The following is a 17,435-nucleotide window of genomic DNA, read 5'->3' as shown; positions in this document are numbered from 1 at the left end:
ACCTAGAACACTCTCCATTAGACTCATGATGACAATGAGGATACTCTGTAAAGTCCAAGAGTGATTGGAATAAACATGGGGCAACCGCCTTACTGTAGAACTACAAATATAGGACAGTGACCTCACCGTGGGAATGAATTAACTGGATGAGGTTAGGCAAAATACAACTGGACTTGAAAAGCCAGCTAAATGACAGCACCACACCTATTGATTTGAAAGCTGCTTATAGAGGCCAGAAGAGTGGATTATGTCCCAATAAATGGATAGTACAGTATCAGTGTTTCCTCCAGGAATTTTTACAATGGTGGCGGGTAGTGCGATTTTTCCGCGTGCACGCGCATGAAACGCGCACGCGCGCTCAAAACAACGACGTAATTTCAGCCAAAACTCGAGGATGGCCCAAAAAAATAAAATGTTTTCCTGTACTTCTCCCGTGTGTCTCTTATTGTCTGTGTCTGCATGTTTTTCCAGCATGTAATTCCGTTGTCAATAAAAAAATCGTCTCCCACGACTCTTTCCGGACACGTTGGAATTTTTACCGTAACCCCCGGAGAACCAAAGTTATTAAGCCGCAAAGGGTGCCTCATTTACCGCTGCTGGAGGAAAGTACCGCTTACCGCTGACAGCGGGGAGAGGAAATATTTCTACCCGGGAATTCGCTCCTTGCTGTGTCCACGGTGATAGGAGTGGAGGATCGACTCCATTCAAAAACTTTTCGATTCCATGGCTTGTCCTCTTTCCGGACACATTGGAATTTTTACCGTAACCCCCAGAGAACCAAAGTTATTAAGCCGCAAAGGGTGCCTCATTTACCGCTGCTGGAGGAAAGTACCGCTTACCGCTGACAGCGGGGAGAGGAAATATTTCTACCCGGGAATTCGCTCCTTGCTGTGTCCACGGTGATAGGAGTGGAGGATCGTAGTTTGTAGACTAGACGCAGCCTAGATGTATTCGACCAATCACAAAACAGTTTTGCAAGCGCGTCGCTTCGCGCTTGTGGGTGTGTCTAGCGCTGTGAAGGTCTGAAAAGCGGCCTAAATCTTCTTTTTTTTTTTTTTTTGAGAAATCTGAATGGTGGCGGAGGAAATTCCATCGTGGCGGCCCGCCACGATGAAATGCATGTAGAGGAAACACTGAGTATAGTGGAAGTGGAGACATTGTACATGCAGTAAATGGCATTGATTCCCCAACATGTTGGAACCATTTTTTTGAGATTCTGGTCCATGATGACATGATTGCATCACACAATCCTGCAGGTTTCAACAAGTTATATTTAAGACCTTTATAAGACCACTTTTAATAGATTTTAAGACCTATTGAGCAAGTATTGGTATTAGACTCACATTCGTTGATTCTTTTCATTAGCAATGCTGGGTGATCTGTTCTGTTGCATATAGAACAATGATAATGTAAGTTAGCCTACTCTATCAATTTCTTGATTCATTTCCATTGCTTCTCAACACATTACTAGATATAATAGCATAAATAACAGAATAAACTCACACACTTACTTACACTGCATAGCCTACATACTGAGATATGGCACACACACACACACACACACACACACACACACACACACACACTATATTTACTAAACCACACACACCGTTGCTACCACTGCAAGTTTGAAGAAATTCTAACTTCACATGCCTACAGTCGAATCGCCTCCTACGGCGATTATCGTATCGTGGCCTCTTGTCTTATCATTTCACGTGGCAAAATATCGGGGTTTTGGGCGCAGCTTAACCAATGTCACACGAGCAATAAGTGTGCGATAAGTTTTGTTTTATATGTTGTCTCTCATCCGCATGCGTCGTATTCCCACGCAGTGGGTCTGGCGACAATAATACATTTTCCGGTCTGACTTTTTAAATAAAAATAAAATCGATTCTACGCAAGTCTAAAGCACACAGAAGCCATTAAAAAGGTTTATTTTGAAAGTCTCGCCCTGTGTCTGATCCTGATGTTATCGAAGCAGCGTAGCAGCAGGGTAAAAGCGAGGTAAAGGGGGACGCGAGACAGTCTCGGGCAGCGTTCGTAAATTCGCTCTGCCAACGTATCAATGAATGAATGCAGGGTAAATAAAAAATGATAACATTTACACAATTCAAGATGCACACAATTACATTTGTCATCACATTGAAATAAGTTTGGTTATCAAGTATCAAGTTTGCGTATGAAACATAATTAGCTCAGCCTCATGCCTATAAGCCATTAAGAAGGGTGTGCTGTTCTTTTTCTTGTAAAATGTGTTTGACGGGAACAGTGCGAATTTTTCTGTAAATGCAGGAATTTTTTATCTAGCTCATTTTAATTTTCGATCCGTCATGAATCCCACAACTCTCACCTTTCTCTCTGACGCGTGGTGACTGCGGGACTCACTCCTGGACGGCCGTGTGGATTTACTGCTGCTGCTCTGTGGGACAGACAGACAAAATGTTAGTCTCAGTCTGCACTTCAACTCTGTGTGTGTGTGTGTGTGTGTGTGTGTGTGTGTGTGTGGGGGGTCTGGAAAACTGGAAAACTAACAACTCTGTCAGATAGGGTGCGTGTGTGTGTGTGTGTGTCAATGTTGATTCTTCTACTGTGACAGAACTGCTTGGTACTGCATACTTGTTACCTGGACTTCCCACCCTGCCTCTTTGAGCCCAGTCCCAAAACAAACTCTAGCCACTTCCACTACCTTCCAGTCTTGCTCTTCTCTTCCTCTGCTCCCCCTCTTACCCTCCTCTTCTGGTATCGGAGCTGCCGTTGTGCCTGCTCCTGCCCTAACCCATACCTCCGCCAATCTACTCCTCTCCTCCTTTACCCCTCTCCTCCTTCTCTCTTACCTTCCTCTGCTCCTCCTCTTCTCTCCTCCTTCTCTTGGTAACGGGGCTGCTGTCTCGCTTGCCCTTGCGGGATCCCGAGGAGGAGCTGGAGGAGTTGCCCCTGCGGGAGGTGGGGGGCTGCTCCTCTTCAGAGGGAGCGCGGCTGCCCCTGAGCCTGGACGAGTCCCTCCTCTCTGGGGAGCCGTGATCACCTCGCCGGCCCCTACCTCCAGAGGCAGTCTGGGTCTTCTGGTCCGACGGGAACTTCTTACTGCCGTCCGCTCCCTGGGGAGAGGCCTTCTTCGCTGGGGTTGCCGGGGTCTTTTTATCCGACGTCTGGCTCTTCTCTGGATGAGTCTTCTTGTCTTGCTTTGCGGGGCTCTTGCTGTCCGGCGGGGTGTTTTTCTCCGCCTGGCTCGGAGTTCTCTTCTCTGCTGCTGGGGTCTGGGACTTCTTCTCTGGTTGAGACTGGTTCTTCGCCGACACAGGTGAAGGCTTCTTCTCCCCAGCAGAGGGGGTGCTCTTCTTCTCGTCGGGTTGGGCGGGGGCCCCCGCCACCTCTCCCTGGTGCTGCTTGGTCTGCTCCTCCGCCCGCCGCTCCATGCGGTGCACCAGGGCCTTCAGGATCTCCCGCGTGACCGGAGGGAAGTCTAACGGGTTCTCCTGCAGGTTCGCCGGTAACGGCAGGGCAAGCGGGAAAGCGGGGCCGTCCGGCTCGGCCGGGGGAGCGACGTCCACCCCAGCTGGAGCGGAGGCGGCGCGATCAGGAGCCGGGGGTTGGGTCCCGCTGCCGTTGTCAGTGGTGGCAGCCCGGCTCCGGTCGTCAGCGGAGGCCTTCTGGTCAGCCCCTGGTGAGTCAGCGACAGTCGCGGCGGCCGTGGTCGTTGTGTCCACGACGACGTGACCCCTGTGTTTGACCTCTGCTCCGACCTCGGCGGTCGGGACACTGCTCGCGGTTCCAACCTCGGAAGCAGTCACAGTGACCGTGGTTACGGTCGAGTCGTTGTTGTTCTTCTTCTTCTCCTCCTCCTCCTCTTTCTTCCTCTCCCTCCGCCCATCCCCCTGTTCCTTCTCCATCGCTCCGGTAGCGTCGTCACCCTCCGGCACCTTCACTCCCTCACTCCCCCTCTCCGTCTCATCCCCCGCTTCCTTGCAAGGCTCCTTCTCCTCCTCCACCACCATTGGCTCATCCAAGTCAGAGTCTTGGAAGACATCACCTCCCGCTCGCTGGACTTTGGGTGTGGTGGCTGCACCTGTGGTCGTTGCACCTGTGGGTGTGGCGACGGCATCCTTGGGTGCAGCTTTGGGTATGTTCGTCCCATCAGTGGGTGTGGTCAACGGGGTCGTAGTCTGAGCGTTAGCTGTGGCCGCCTGGGCTTTGGGTGTGGTCGTTGGACCCTTGGGTGCGGTAATCTGAGCTGGTGTGTCGTCCTGTAAGTGCTAAACACACACACACACACACACACGTCAGTGGTGCTAATATAAATATGAACACTACTGTAAACTCAGAAGACCAAACTCATTTGTTTACATTTACATTTTAACCATTTAGCAGTTTTGCGACTATGGATTCACAAAGCAGGACAGGATAGCTGTGTGTGTGTGAGTGTGTGAGTGTTTCACACACAGCCTACCTTTTCCATAACAATGGTGACGGGCATTCCTCGGATGGTAAAGTCTTTGCAGCTGGCCAGAGCCTGGGCATCCTCCTCATTCTCCATCAACACAGATGCCTGCAGAAAACACACACACCAGGGCTCGACATTAAGGCTTGTCCGGGACAAGTACATTTTCTGTCAAGTGGACTTCCTACTGCACTTGTCCGACGGACAAGTCAAAACAAAGAGAAAAATAAATAAATATGTATTGATATCCGCAAAAAATTAATTACTCCTTCAGTTGTATAATCGGAAAAGTATAAATGTATTAACGAGCTATGCCGCACCTCATTCTCACTGCCAATGAGGCACGGTATAGCTTGTCTCAGAAATTCTAATGCTATTGCATACTCCTCACCGTTATTAACCCCACTGCCTGCGAAAGTGCCAACCTTCTTGATCGCGAACTTGGCTTGTGGACATTTTAAGAAACCGACACGTTACTCAAACCAGCAAGCACGATGTTCCTTCAAGCACCTAAAACTGTCCAGGTGTCCGAAGGACAAGTACCTGAAAAAGCTTAATGTCAAGCCCTGCACACAGACACTTCAGATAAAGGGACAAGTTTGATGTGTCTGAGGTTGACTAGTTGGGTCTGAAACAGGGCAAGGTTACAGGATGTCTGGGGTGGCCAGGGGGGTCATTTATAAAACTCTGCGTAGGACTGGCGTGAAAAGGTTGCGGACGTACGAAAGCCAGAACATTTACGCTCACAAATATTTTTCCCTTTATAAATCACAATCAACTCTACATTTTGCTCATGTGAAAGAGCATCTTGTCCCACTCTATCAGTGGTTAAAACAACGCTGTATTCGTTCGGTATACACACTTACCGAACCGAAAGACCTGTACCGAAAACTTTTCGGAGGAGACATGCACTTTATCGACCACATTAACATGTAAACAGACACAGGAGATAGGTGAGCTGAGAGATCCAGACCACACTAGAGGATCTAGCCTTCAACAAGATGACCTACAGAATCACGACCTACCTCGGTGACCAAGATGACCATCTTGGTGTTGCCGAACGGCTGCACAGCCTCGACCACGTCTTCCTGACTGGTGTGAACTGGTAGCCCCTTCAACCATAGCAGACAGTCTTTTCCTGGACCAGACCTCTTCTTTACCTGAAGGGGAGGGGTGTGAGTGAAATGACTGAAAGGTGTGAAGATCTGGACATGCTTAAAGGAACAGGGCTTAAGTTTGTTTAACTAGTTTAAGTCCACTCCCTTAGAACACCCATGACCCCTCCCTTACAACATCCCAGGCAGTGACAACATGTTCATATGCTAAGAGTCAGGTAGGACACTCCATTTTAGGATCAAAGCAGCGTTCGTAAATGAAATATCTTTCAAGGGATCTCTCGCTGATCTCTTCCCTGATTGTTACCGATTGAACAGTGATTACAACTATTAAAGAAAGCTTTGGTAATAGAGAAAGACGCTTCTCACTGCTGTTTCCTGTTGTGCTGCGCTGCTGTCGGTCTGGTCAATGGAGAAGCACCATAAGTGACCTATTCACCGAGATGCAGTCATCATCCGGGCCCAGTATTTCAAAACGTTTAATCTGGATCAGATGATCCAGATTCTCAGAATCAGAATTTATTTTATTACATCCAATGTACAATGTAAGTATACAAGAGTAAAAATCTTTGGCTTAGGTTTTTCAACATTGACATTGCATGCAATTGCTGCAGCAAGATACAAAATCACAATAATATGTGTGGTGGCCTGGGAAAACCCGTCGGATGTCGCTGGCGTTCGTTCGTGGCAAAGAGCAAATATAGATGGAAATCGCGATTTTGGCGATTTTGATATTATGTGGTATTCTAGTACTTTGAACTCCATACTACATTATGGTGAATAAACATTTTAAGAAAACAAAAGAGAAAGTACTTATTTTGATGTTTTTGTGGCGGGTAGTTTGCTAGCGAAACAACATCACGTTGAACGTGTCTCATTCTCAGTTAAGCAACGCACGCACACATGAGCGAAAGGAGAGACGATACTTCCACCTGTGTTATTGCCAGTTTACTGATGCTCACAATAAGCATAAAGTAATAAAATCTTAACTAGAAGACACACAAATGGATCTGTCCCTCGCATACCGACGAGGCGAGCAGACTACCACCGCATCACAAGCAGACAAACGAGACCGGCCGATCTGCATAGGCTCCTCCCCCGACCCGGAGGAGAAAGGGGAGGATTTCTCCCCTTTCACTTTTTTTGACATGCTACATTATAATGCTCATAACTTTTTAAAATAAAGGGCTATCTCAGTCATTCAACCAGTTATGAATAGCTGAGAACTTCTAATTTATGGAAATATAAAAAAAATGAAAATGTCAAAATGCCACCATGTGAAGGGTTTTCCCAGGCCACCACACATATTATTTTCGCTTCGCTTTGATTTCTTTTTTGCTATCCAGGATCAGATCTACCTGGCTGATGTCGTATAGGGGGAAGTCAGCCAGAAGGAAAATCTCATCCTGGATAACAACATCCAACTGATGCATATTAAAAGTTTTGATATACTGGGACTAACATATGTAGACATATTTGGGGAATCGCCTGGAAGCATGTGTGCCATGAACTCAATGTGCCGTTGACGCGTGTTTCAATCAAGAGAGGCCGATAACGATTCCTCCCTTGAGGGGTTAGGATTGTAGGTATTTTAGCAACAAATCAACAAATCAATTTAGAACACTTGATATGGAGTATGAGAAGTCAGAACTCATTGTTAAACTATGGCGAGCGTCATATTGCACTTGAGGTATCTGCACTTTCTATCTGAGGCTCCCATACTAGATCTACCTGATTGATAATATTCACCTGGCTCTTCACCTGTGGGTGCCCAGACCCAGAAGCTGCCTTGGTGGTTGACACAGTATCGGTGGACGACCCAGAAGCTGCCTTGGCGGCTGACGAAGGCTTGGTGGACGACCCAGAAGCTGCCTTGGCGACTGATGACCATAGACCATAGACCATAGACCATAGACTATAGACCATAGACCATAGACCATAGACCATGGGATGGGACATGGCGGCTGCCTTAAGGAGGTTGAGGAGGGTGAGGGCAGCCGAGGGGGAAGGGAGCGGTGGGGCGGCGGCGGCGTTGCCGACGGCGATGGCGTTGAGCTGTGTCAGAGCGAGCCGGGCTTTGATCTGTGCGAGCTGCAGGGAGACGTGGCCTAAGAGGAGCGGGCCCCCGAGCCCTCCAATCAGAGGATTGGTGAGGGGCGCACAACGATCCAAGAACAACGCAAAGCTGAAAAAGTTAGAAAACACACAGAGATGAGGGTTATTGACATGAGAGGTCCTCTGGGTGCTCAAGTTAGGCCTGGACAGCAGACTGGAGGTGGAGTCTGGGCTCGATTGGTCTGGTCTGGTCTCTCCAGTCTAATTCACACACATTCAAATCAGTTTCCACTTCAATCAGGACAGACAGCAGACTTCCTGGTTCTTCACTGGGGAACAGAAACAAAAACAGCAGGCAAGAACAACAGTGGACAGACAGGAGGAGGAGGAGGAGTGTCATCATGGTTTTAGACGGAACAAAAAGACAATCTTACAAATTTCATGCATATATTTAGTGAAATTTGTAAGACCGAGCACAGAATCTGTCAAACTTTATCAAAAGCAGACATTAACATCACTCTGGTGCAGATTAATCACTCAGATTGTTGAAGGGAAGGCTCAAGATGGAAAAGTATGAGAAACACATAATTTACTAGGGGTGGGCATCGACGATCGATAATTGATCGATAAGGATCTTGGTCGATCACAAAATAAAACATTTGGTCGATCACAAAAAAAAAAAAAAAAAAAAAAAATTTTTGTGATCGACCAAATGTTTTATTTTGTGATCGACCAAGATCCTTATCGATCAATTATCGATCGTCGATGCCCACCCCTATAATTTACCAACAGAGCAGAGATCACATTCAGTGGGTTAGCGGAAGATGTTGAATGAAGATGAAATCAGAGTAATTATCTTGATGCATATTCAATCAAATGTGATAGGTCGGTCTCACTGCTGGGGAAGCTTAGTCCTAACTATCACAGGCCCTACACAAATGTCGAAATAACTCACAGACAACAATTAAAAAGAGAGGCTTGAATGTGTGAACACTAGATGGTCTCTTGCCTTCTCTACCACAGCACAGCAAAACAATATATTGTGAAATATGTGTAAAGTTACAAACACAGAGACTTATTTACTTAAGTACAAACCTAACGACATTTCGAAAATGTTATAGTGACAAAATGAAACGCACGTGTCTTAGGCTGCTAGCTACTCACGCCCAGTTTTAAGGGTATAAAAAGGTTTTAAAGGTATATTAAATCAGTCCAACCTTTTTTCAAATATTTAATCTGCAAAGCAAGTTGGAAAAGAAAGTTATCTATTAGTCCTTGGGCCAAACCCCCAAATTGAACATTTCATTACCAAATTCTGGGCAAATCCTAGATGTGATTTTCTTATTCCTATACATCCCTAGATTATGTTTTGATATGATAGACCTTTTGGTTTGGCAGCTTATTAGTAGTTATCACCTCGTAAAGGTACGGAGTGCTTTTTTCAAAACCGGAGTTTTGCCTAGAAAAGAAAAATCCGCTCACAGACAACAATTAAAAAGAGAGGCTTTTGAATGTGTGAACACTAGATGGTCTCTTGCCTTCTCTACCACAGCACAGCAAAACAATATATTGTGAAATATGTGTAAAGTTAAGCAATACAGAGACTTATTTACTAGTTGACGAGCTAAGTAAAACACTTTTGAATATATATAATAATTTTTTTGAGAGAGAGAGAGAGAGAAAGAGAGGGGGGAATTCAAACACTTTCATTGACCCATGTCTATTTTCAAAATCTTTTAAGGCCTTGATTATTTTTTCTCAAATTCACAAACTTTCAAGGATTTCAAGGACCCGTGGGAACCCTGTACTTAAGTACAAACCTAGTAACAACATTTCGAAAATGTTATAGTGACAAAATGAAACCCACGTTTCTTAGGCTGCTAGCTAGTAGCTACTCACGCCCGGTTTTTATTTTAAAGGTATATTTATAAGTCAGTCCAACCTTTTTCCTCAAATCTTAATCTGCAAAGAAGCAAGTTAAAGTTGGAAAAGAAAGTTATCTATTCATTTTGCTGGCGAATAATAGTGTCTTCTATGGATGCAATGCCGTTAGCGAAGTTAGCATTTCAACTGGCTTCAGCTAGCGAGCTAATGAGCGCCATTATGGCGCATGTGTTTTTATCAACATTGTACGACAGTTACAGCTTGTAGAATACTTACTAAGCTGTCTATTCATATACAGGTTATTCATTTAGAATCGTCTACGTTCAGACAAATTAGATCATCGTTATTAATATTATTATTTACCTTCCAAAGAGAGGTTAAATACAGAAGAATGAATCAGTTCTTCACAGTAACTCTTCAATCAGTCAATCAGCAACGCACATGCGCAATGTGTTAATCCGGTTAGTCAGACAGCACGTGACGCACTAGAAGGTTCTATCTCCATTTTTGTCAAATTGAGTTTTTTACATAATCTGATCCATTATGTAGGTGTTTATTAATGCTTGTGTGGTGTTATCTTTTAAAAAACAAAAACAAAAATAAGTTAGTAATTAATAAAATACAAAGGTTCCATCTCACAAGCGCACGTGCAGGTGGCAATCAGACATCACGTGACCGTGCAGGTGTCAATCAGACATCACGTGGTGCCACGCAGCAGACTGACGTCATTATCACGTTGATTTCTGTCATGACAAGATATAAACTCCTCAAAAAGTTTGGAAACGTTATTTCAGTCGATTCTTCCTCGCCTTTAATAATACCAACTGGTATTGTATTTTATATCGTTGGAAAGCCTGATTACTCACCTTTACAACGAGGTACAACTTGTCTTGTAAGGGTCATGCATTCTTGGAATGAGCATCACAGATAAACGTGTGGGTAATGTTTTATTTTTTTAGTTATAGTTGTGGTATGCACATTTGTTTTTTATAGCTATTTGACCAAAGCCAGGAAAATAAGAATAAGAAGTAAACCACCAATAACAATACTACTACGTAGTAGGAATAATAATAATAAGAATAATAATAAGAATAATATAATTTGTATAATGATTCTAACTGGATTTGATTCCCCAATCAATTGTAATGTAAAAGTAAATTACTTGAGATTTTGTTTCAGAAGCTGAGTTTGAGGCCATAATGATAATCAATTACTTTCTTTAGAGGGACATGGAGGTCAATAACTAGTAATTAAAGTGTGTGTGGGAAGATGTGTGTCTTTCCTGGTCTGAAAACAGAGAAGAACTGACATCAGCAACAAACGTCTGAGTCTGCACATTCCCATGAGGGGCACTGTGACTCCCAAGACATTTAGTGTCATAGGGGGAAATTACTATTTTTTTTATATAAGGACTGTTGCTAAGAATCTCCCTGTCCTCACAGTCTACAGGTATGCTAGATTTTAGATATATGATTGACTATGATTATCACATGTGTGAACATTTAGAAATGTATTAAAGGCAAAAATAATAATATGGTCCCTTGCCTGGCGCTTTGGAGGGCCTTGCCAGCCAGGTACATTAATAATATGATTTTTTGAGGGACCCCCAATTGTTGTATTTGTTATTATTATTATTATCATTATTATTAATTACAATGTACAATACAAATACAACAATTGGGGGTCCCTCAAAGAAGGCCTCATTCAGACCCAGGAAAAACCCTGGTATGTCCTGTATAACATGATAGGCATCTATGAGCAATGCACTGTATATAAGATGATGACCAAGGGTCTTTCTGCTGCTGACCAAGACGCTGAGTCCTGTTGATGGGGCCCAATTTTCTTTTAGACTCTGTAGGCTACTGTATTTGTTTATTAAGACTTACATAAATATGATATATTGTCTGAATTTGTCTTGTTTTATCAAATGTTCCAATTATTTTCATTTCTTGTGCTGGTTTATTGTGAACATCATGTAAAATTGCAGGAAACTAGCACAAATAATTGGGTGGGAGAGAGGGGCCGCCGCTGCCAAAACGTGCAGTTTTGGGTCGCTCCACCGCCAAAAAATCTCACTCCAAACTTTTGGTGAAACTTGGCAGCCCTTAAGGCTGGCACTGGCACCCCCACCCCGCCCTTGGGCCCGTGGTGGTCGTGGTCCCGAGGAGCGGGGCCCCTACTGCGAGGGGTGTCCCTTATTTCTCTGACTGAAAGGTGGCAACCCTAGCCACAGTACTTTTCTCGTTCACTTTAAATTACAATCTGTACTCGCGCCACTGTTGAATCTGCAGGCGGGCAGATTTCTTGGTACCCTGGCAACACATTATGGCTGAAATTATATGATTGGATAAAAGCTCTAACAGCCCTCCAAATGGCTGGAAGCAGCGCAACCAAGAGGAACGCTATGAAATGAAGAGAATAGAGAATAAACATTTTCTTTATTATGCAGTGAGGTACATGTGCGGTTTTATTCACATCGTGGCACATACAACGGTTGGGATCCTAGATCATATTTGATTGTGGATGCGAAATCGAATGTCCTCCTGATCATAGAAAGATTTACTACTAGGATCAGTACACACATCTTACCGCTAGACATCAGTTCTGTAATTCAGTATTTTATTTTGTTATTACACATTTCCTGAAATTAATGACTTACACACGTTTGACAATCATATTTAAAATCATCAAGATAATGTTCCTCTTGAATAATGGCATTTGTAAAGAATAATGTGGGTTAGCTCTATGAATAAATGTGAAATTTAATGTACATGCAGTCCCTAGTGAAATGTGGCATTTAATCCCTTTGCCTCTTCCCACCTCTTCTCTCTTGGTTTTCGATGAGGAGGATTTCCCCCTTGCTCTCATTCAGCTGTAGGAAGCTCTGGGCCATCCACTCCTTCACATCGCGAAGGCAGTCCATCAGGCGCTTCAGATCGGCGGGGTCGTCAGTGTTGATTGACAGGTAGAGCTGGGTGTCGTCCGCATAGCAGTGGAATGAGATCTTGTAGCGTTGAGGGATTAGACAGAGGGGGAGCATGTAGAGGGAGAACAAGATGGGACCGAGGATGGAGCCCTGAGGGACCCCACAGGTGAGGTTGGCTTGTCTGTGTAACGCTGGTCTGCTCTACTAGACTTGTGAAACAGCGCCCAAGTTCATTTAAGTATGCCCAATACTATTACTACTGGTAATATATCTATTCAGATGTGTATTGAGTGAGTGACTGGTTATTAAAGGAACATCTGATGATGAATTAATAAACAATTTATAAAACGTGTGGTTTCCTTTATGACTTTTTAAACTTTTTTTATTTTTTTTTATTTCACCTTAATGAAATTAGGCACTTTTAAGCAGTTGTATATATTTATTGAAATAAAATATTAGAACCCCCCCCCCCCCAAATAAAATAACAAATCTCCCCGATATCTGCAAAATGTGCAACTAATTGGTTTCCCCTCAGAATTATTATTCACCCCACACAAGTGTATTAATGTATACTTCGTTTCTTTGAAGCATGGTGTTATATGACAGTTTCCCATTTCTTTACACAGTTCTTTGCGTGTTTATTGAACTCTGCAAGGTCTTTTGAGCTGAAAGGGTTGGGTATCAGTCATGTAGCCCCATCTGGCCAGAGCAGCTTTAGATCAGTCATGTAGCCCCATCTGGCCAGAGCAGCTTTAGATCAGTCATGTAGCCCCATCTGGCCAGAGCAGCTTTAGATCGTGCCGTTCTTGTTCTTAGGCGGTTGAGTCTTCCATTGAGACCAAGCTTCTGTGGATTGGCGGGGAAACCTTTGTCTGAAAGAAAGGACTTCCGTTTAAGTGCCCGCCCTCCGCCTTGTCTCGTACTGGATTGGATGTTGCTAAGCTATCACTCGGATCGACACTGGCCAATAGGGACGTGCGTTACTTCTTTCTGCTGTAGGTCCCGCCCTGACTGTACTCGGAACTGTTTTGCAAATCTCATGTTTTGCAAATCTCATGTTTTGCAAAGCTGTTGTTTTGCAAACAACAGGTTTAGCAAACAAATATTTTAATTTAGCAAAAGAAAGTTGAGCTTTGTAAACAAATGTTTTGGTCTGTCCGTTTCATCCCCTTGTACAGCGTCCTTGGGTTTTTGAAAGGCGCTATGTAAATTAAAGTTATTATTATCATTATTATTATTAATGTTGCTGTATTTAGACAGATCCTCATGTGTGTAAGTTCATCATGTTTCAACGCCTCTCGTTAAGCCCTATTAGTTTTAACAGTTTCACAAGTATGTTTCAAGTATGTTTCACAATACTTACACCTGAATGTAAGACACAATCCCACTTTCACAATGCAATTATCATTATTAATTTAATTCAAGTCTGAATTTATGAATTTTAAATTCATTATGCCATAGATAAAGTACATCTCGCTGCGACTAATAACCACTGTAATCAGTCGTGTTTTTCTGGTCCTTTATCTTGCTTCCAGGTAAGTACCGCCTCCTGGGAGACCCGGAGGAGGAGAACTCCTACAGCCACGGTTGTGAGACCGCACAGCATCCCCAGACAGTCGGCCACACTCACCGCTGTCCACTCTTTGAAGAGAATGGCAGAGGCGAGGATCACAGTGGATGTGAACGTCACATAGTAGATGGCTTCAAACATGTTGGAGCTGAAGCTCTCCAAGGCCTTGTTGATGAAAGTAAATTGGATGAGGATGCTGACCGCCAACGTCCCCAGTAAGCCCAGGAAGAGACACAGGGCTCTGCTGCTGGCTGGACCTCCGCTAAAGGCGTCCTGGGCGGCCAGGCCGAGCCCCTTGCTGCTAGGAACCGTGAAGCTTCCCAGAAGAGAACATATGGCTACGTAAACCATGATGTTGGATGTGCCGTGTGCTGGAGCGATCCAGACAATCAGCACAACCAACAGCAGGACCACCAACAAGGCATAGGTTAGGAACGCTGCAGAAAGAGAGAAGGCACTCCAGTCAGCCTCACAAACAGAAACATTCTCATCTTTAAAAACAACATTAATTAAGCATGATTGAGTAGATTGAATTCATATTTGAGACAGTAAAATGACATGAAAACCATGATGAATTAGTACAGCCTAAGCTGATAAGTAATATGCAGTATTGAGTATTAAACTAAATCGTGAGTTTAGAATGATAAGGTTCTATCTCCGTTTCGGGTAGTTCAGAGATATTGAGCGTCAACGTTTTTACATTCCATTATGTTCTGTGAGATGGAACCTTTGTATTTTATGAATTACTAACTCAAAAATGTCAACATTTTAAAAATAACACCACACAGGCATTAATAAACACCTAATGGATCAGATTATGTAAAAAAAAAAAAAAAAATTGACAAAAATAGATAGAACCTTATAACTCTAAGCTCACGAAACGTCTCCAGGTTTCACACACACCTGGGTCGGCCAGCCTCTCCTCCAGCTCCACACTGGACGTGACGTTCTCTGACTTGGGAGAGTGGATGAGAAGCACCACAGACCCACAGCAACACAACACACAGCCCAGCTTCCCCAGGACGTCCAGATGCTCCTGCAGGACAAACGACGCCAGTACAGCCCTGCATCACAAAGCAAGCACTGTTGTTGGGAAGGCGTAAGCATGCATGCAGTAAAGGAAAATACTATAATACCACCATGGGTAGGCCTATATCAAACTGTATACATTTACATTTTTGGCATTTAGCAGACACCTTATTCCAAAGCGACTTACAATCAATACATTTTACTAAGCAAGTGAATCATCAATCCACCAGTCATAGCAGGAAGAGTAATCCAGCTCACCCTTTTAAAAAATATATTTAGACATATAGCCAGATAATCAGAAACAGAGAAACAGTACAAGGGGGGCAGTAGAAGTTTTTAGGAACACAGTAAAAGGGAAAGCGGGTGTCTTCGGGAGACGCAGTGCTGGGGGGCAGTAGATGTCTCAGGAGGAGCAGTTAAGGCGTAACCCGAAGAGATGGATCTTCCGTCGTAGACTGAAGACCCATCTCTTCAGGTTACACCTTAACTGCTCCTCCTGAGACATCTGTATAATTTAATCACACATAATCAACAGGTCAAATCGAGTGACTCACCCAAACAGCACACCAAGGGCTCCTAAAGGTGTGACCACCACAGCAGGCGCTGCGTTATATGCCAGGAAATTCCCAATTTGGCCCACGATCACTGTATTCACAGAGGCAAGGCAAGGCAAGGTTATTTGTATAGTACATGTCATACAACAGGGGCAATTCAAAGTGCTTTACCTACATTATTTAAAAATACAGCATAGTAATAACAATAAAAATGACAATGAATAAAAGCAAATATAAGAAGTAAATAGATAAAACATTTAATAAGACAATAGTTAATGGAAAAAAAGACATTGATAGAAGTGTTTGTGTTTAATCATAACTAATGCAAAACATGAAGTGTTTTTTTTAGCTTAGATTTAAATATTTTAAGGGTTTGGGCCTGTTCGATTTCTTCAGGGAGTTTGTTCCAGGAGTATGCCGCAGCGTGACTGAAAGCTGCTGCACCGTGTTTTTTTTGTTTTGTTCAGAGGTCTTTAATCTACATGCAATTACACTTATTAACATGTAAACACTTTTTGTGACAGAGGCCAATATGTCTCATGGTGACAATGGAAGAATATACACTGCCAAAAAAAACATTCCCCATACCATTACATCACCTGAATGAATGAGGTGTACAGGTGCTCCTAATTAAGTGGTCAGCGAGTGTATATGTTATATACAGGTGCAACTCCCAAAATTAGAATATCGTGCAAAAGTTCATTTATTTCAGTAATTCAACTTAAAGGGTTAAACGTAGATATTATATAGACTCATTACATGCAAAGCGAGATATTTAAAGCCTTTATTTGTTATAAATTTGATGATTATGGCTTACAGCTTATGAAAACCCCCAAATTAAATATCTCAGAAATGTTTAATATTACATGAAATCAATAAGAAAAGGATTTTAAATACAGAAATGTCAGCCCTCTGAAAAGTATAATCATGCATATGTACAATGCAATGAGTCTATATAATATTTAAGTTTAACCCTTTAAGTTGAATTACTGAAATGAATGAACTTTTAAGTTGCACCTGTATATCCCTAAATATTTCTGGATGTACTTCAGTTTACAAACGGCAGGTGGCAGTGTTCTTCTACTCACTCGCCAGCGTGCCACTCCACCAAACGCCATCTTTCATATACGACCCACCTACAGTAGAAATGCACAAAATTAAATGCGTTTTTGCATCGATGGGCAGTGTTACAATACGTGGCAAGATGTGTAGTGGAAATAATTATTAGAGAGTTCAGAATTTAGAATTTCAGAATTAGAATTCAGAATTCAGTTTAGAATGAAATGCATTTTGTCCCTACAGTCTACCTCTTTTACGGGCTCGTAAAATTCCTTTTTTTTGAAGCACAAACGTCGATCCATTAATGAAACTTGATATGACAGCTATCCATATACCAGCCATCGGTAGATTAGAAGTTCCGGTCATTTCTACTACAGTCATTATTGGAGTTAGAGTTGATCATTTAAAGTTTTGGTGTCCAGGAACAGGAGGAGGGGCGCATTCCAATTCTTTGTCCGTGGGGTGTGCAAGTGTGCAGGAACTTAGATTTAAAAGGCAAAAGATGGGTGAAAGCATCAGCTCTTTACACCAATCTGTAGTGTTTGGTTCTATGACGGGAGCGCAGGAATGCAGACAGAGATATGCAGACAGCGGAACTGGAGAAATATGTATATCACGAATTTGAGATATCAATCATTAAAATGAATTTCAAGATATCTATAACTTTATAATAGATATCTACAATTTAATTACGATTATTCCTAAATCCAGTTTGAGATATCTACAACTTCATCCAAGATATCTTTAAGGACAATGTAGATATCTTGAATTAATGGGAATTAAAGATATCTTGAACTGGAATTAT

General features: G+C 43.1%; 1 protein-coding gene across 1 annotated transcript; it reads right to left on the bottom strand.

Annotated features, from left to right (window-relative positions):
- Nucleotides 1–13,916: 13,916 nt before the first annotated feature.
- Nucleotides 13,917–17,038, bottom strand: nipa1 (NIPA magnesium transporter 1; the record flags this gene model as incomplete). Its single annotated transcript, XM_080536231.1, has 5 exons — nt 16,879–17,038; nt 16,660–16,707; nt 15,572–15,662; nt 14,892–15,052; nt 13,917–14,425 (listed from the first exon to the last, which is right to left on the bottom strand). The coding sequence occupies exons 1-5, from the start codon at nt 17,009–17,011 to the stop codon at nt 13,917–13,919; spliced, it is 942 nt and encodes a 313-aa protein (XP_080392357.1). The 5' UTR covers nt 17,012–17,038.
- Nucleotides 17,039–17,435: the final 397 nt, after the last annotated feature.

Source organism: Nansenia antarctica, assembly GCF_963989245.1.
Source record: "Nansenia antarctica genome assembly, chromosome: 7".
NCBI classification, from domain to species: domain Eukaryota; kingdom Metazoa; phylum Chordata; class Actinopteri; order Argentiniformes; family Microstomatidae; genus Nansenia; species Nansenia antarctica.
Note: the sequence above shows the minus strand (reverse complement) of the source record. Positions and strands in the feature narration are given on the sequence as shown.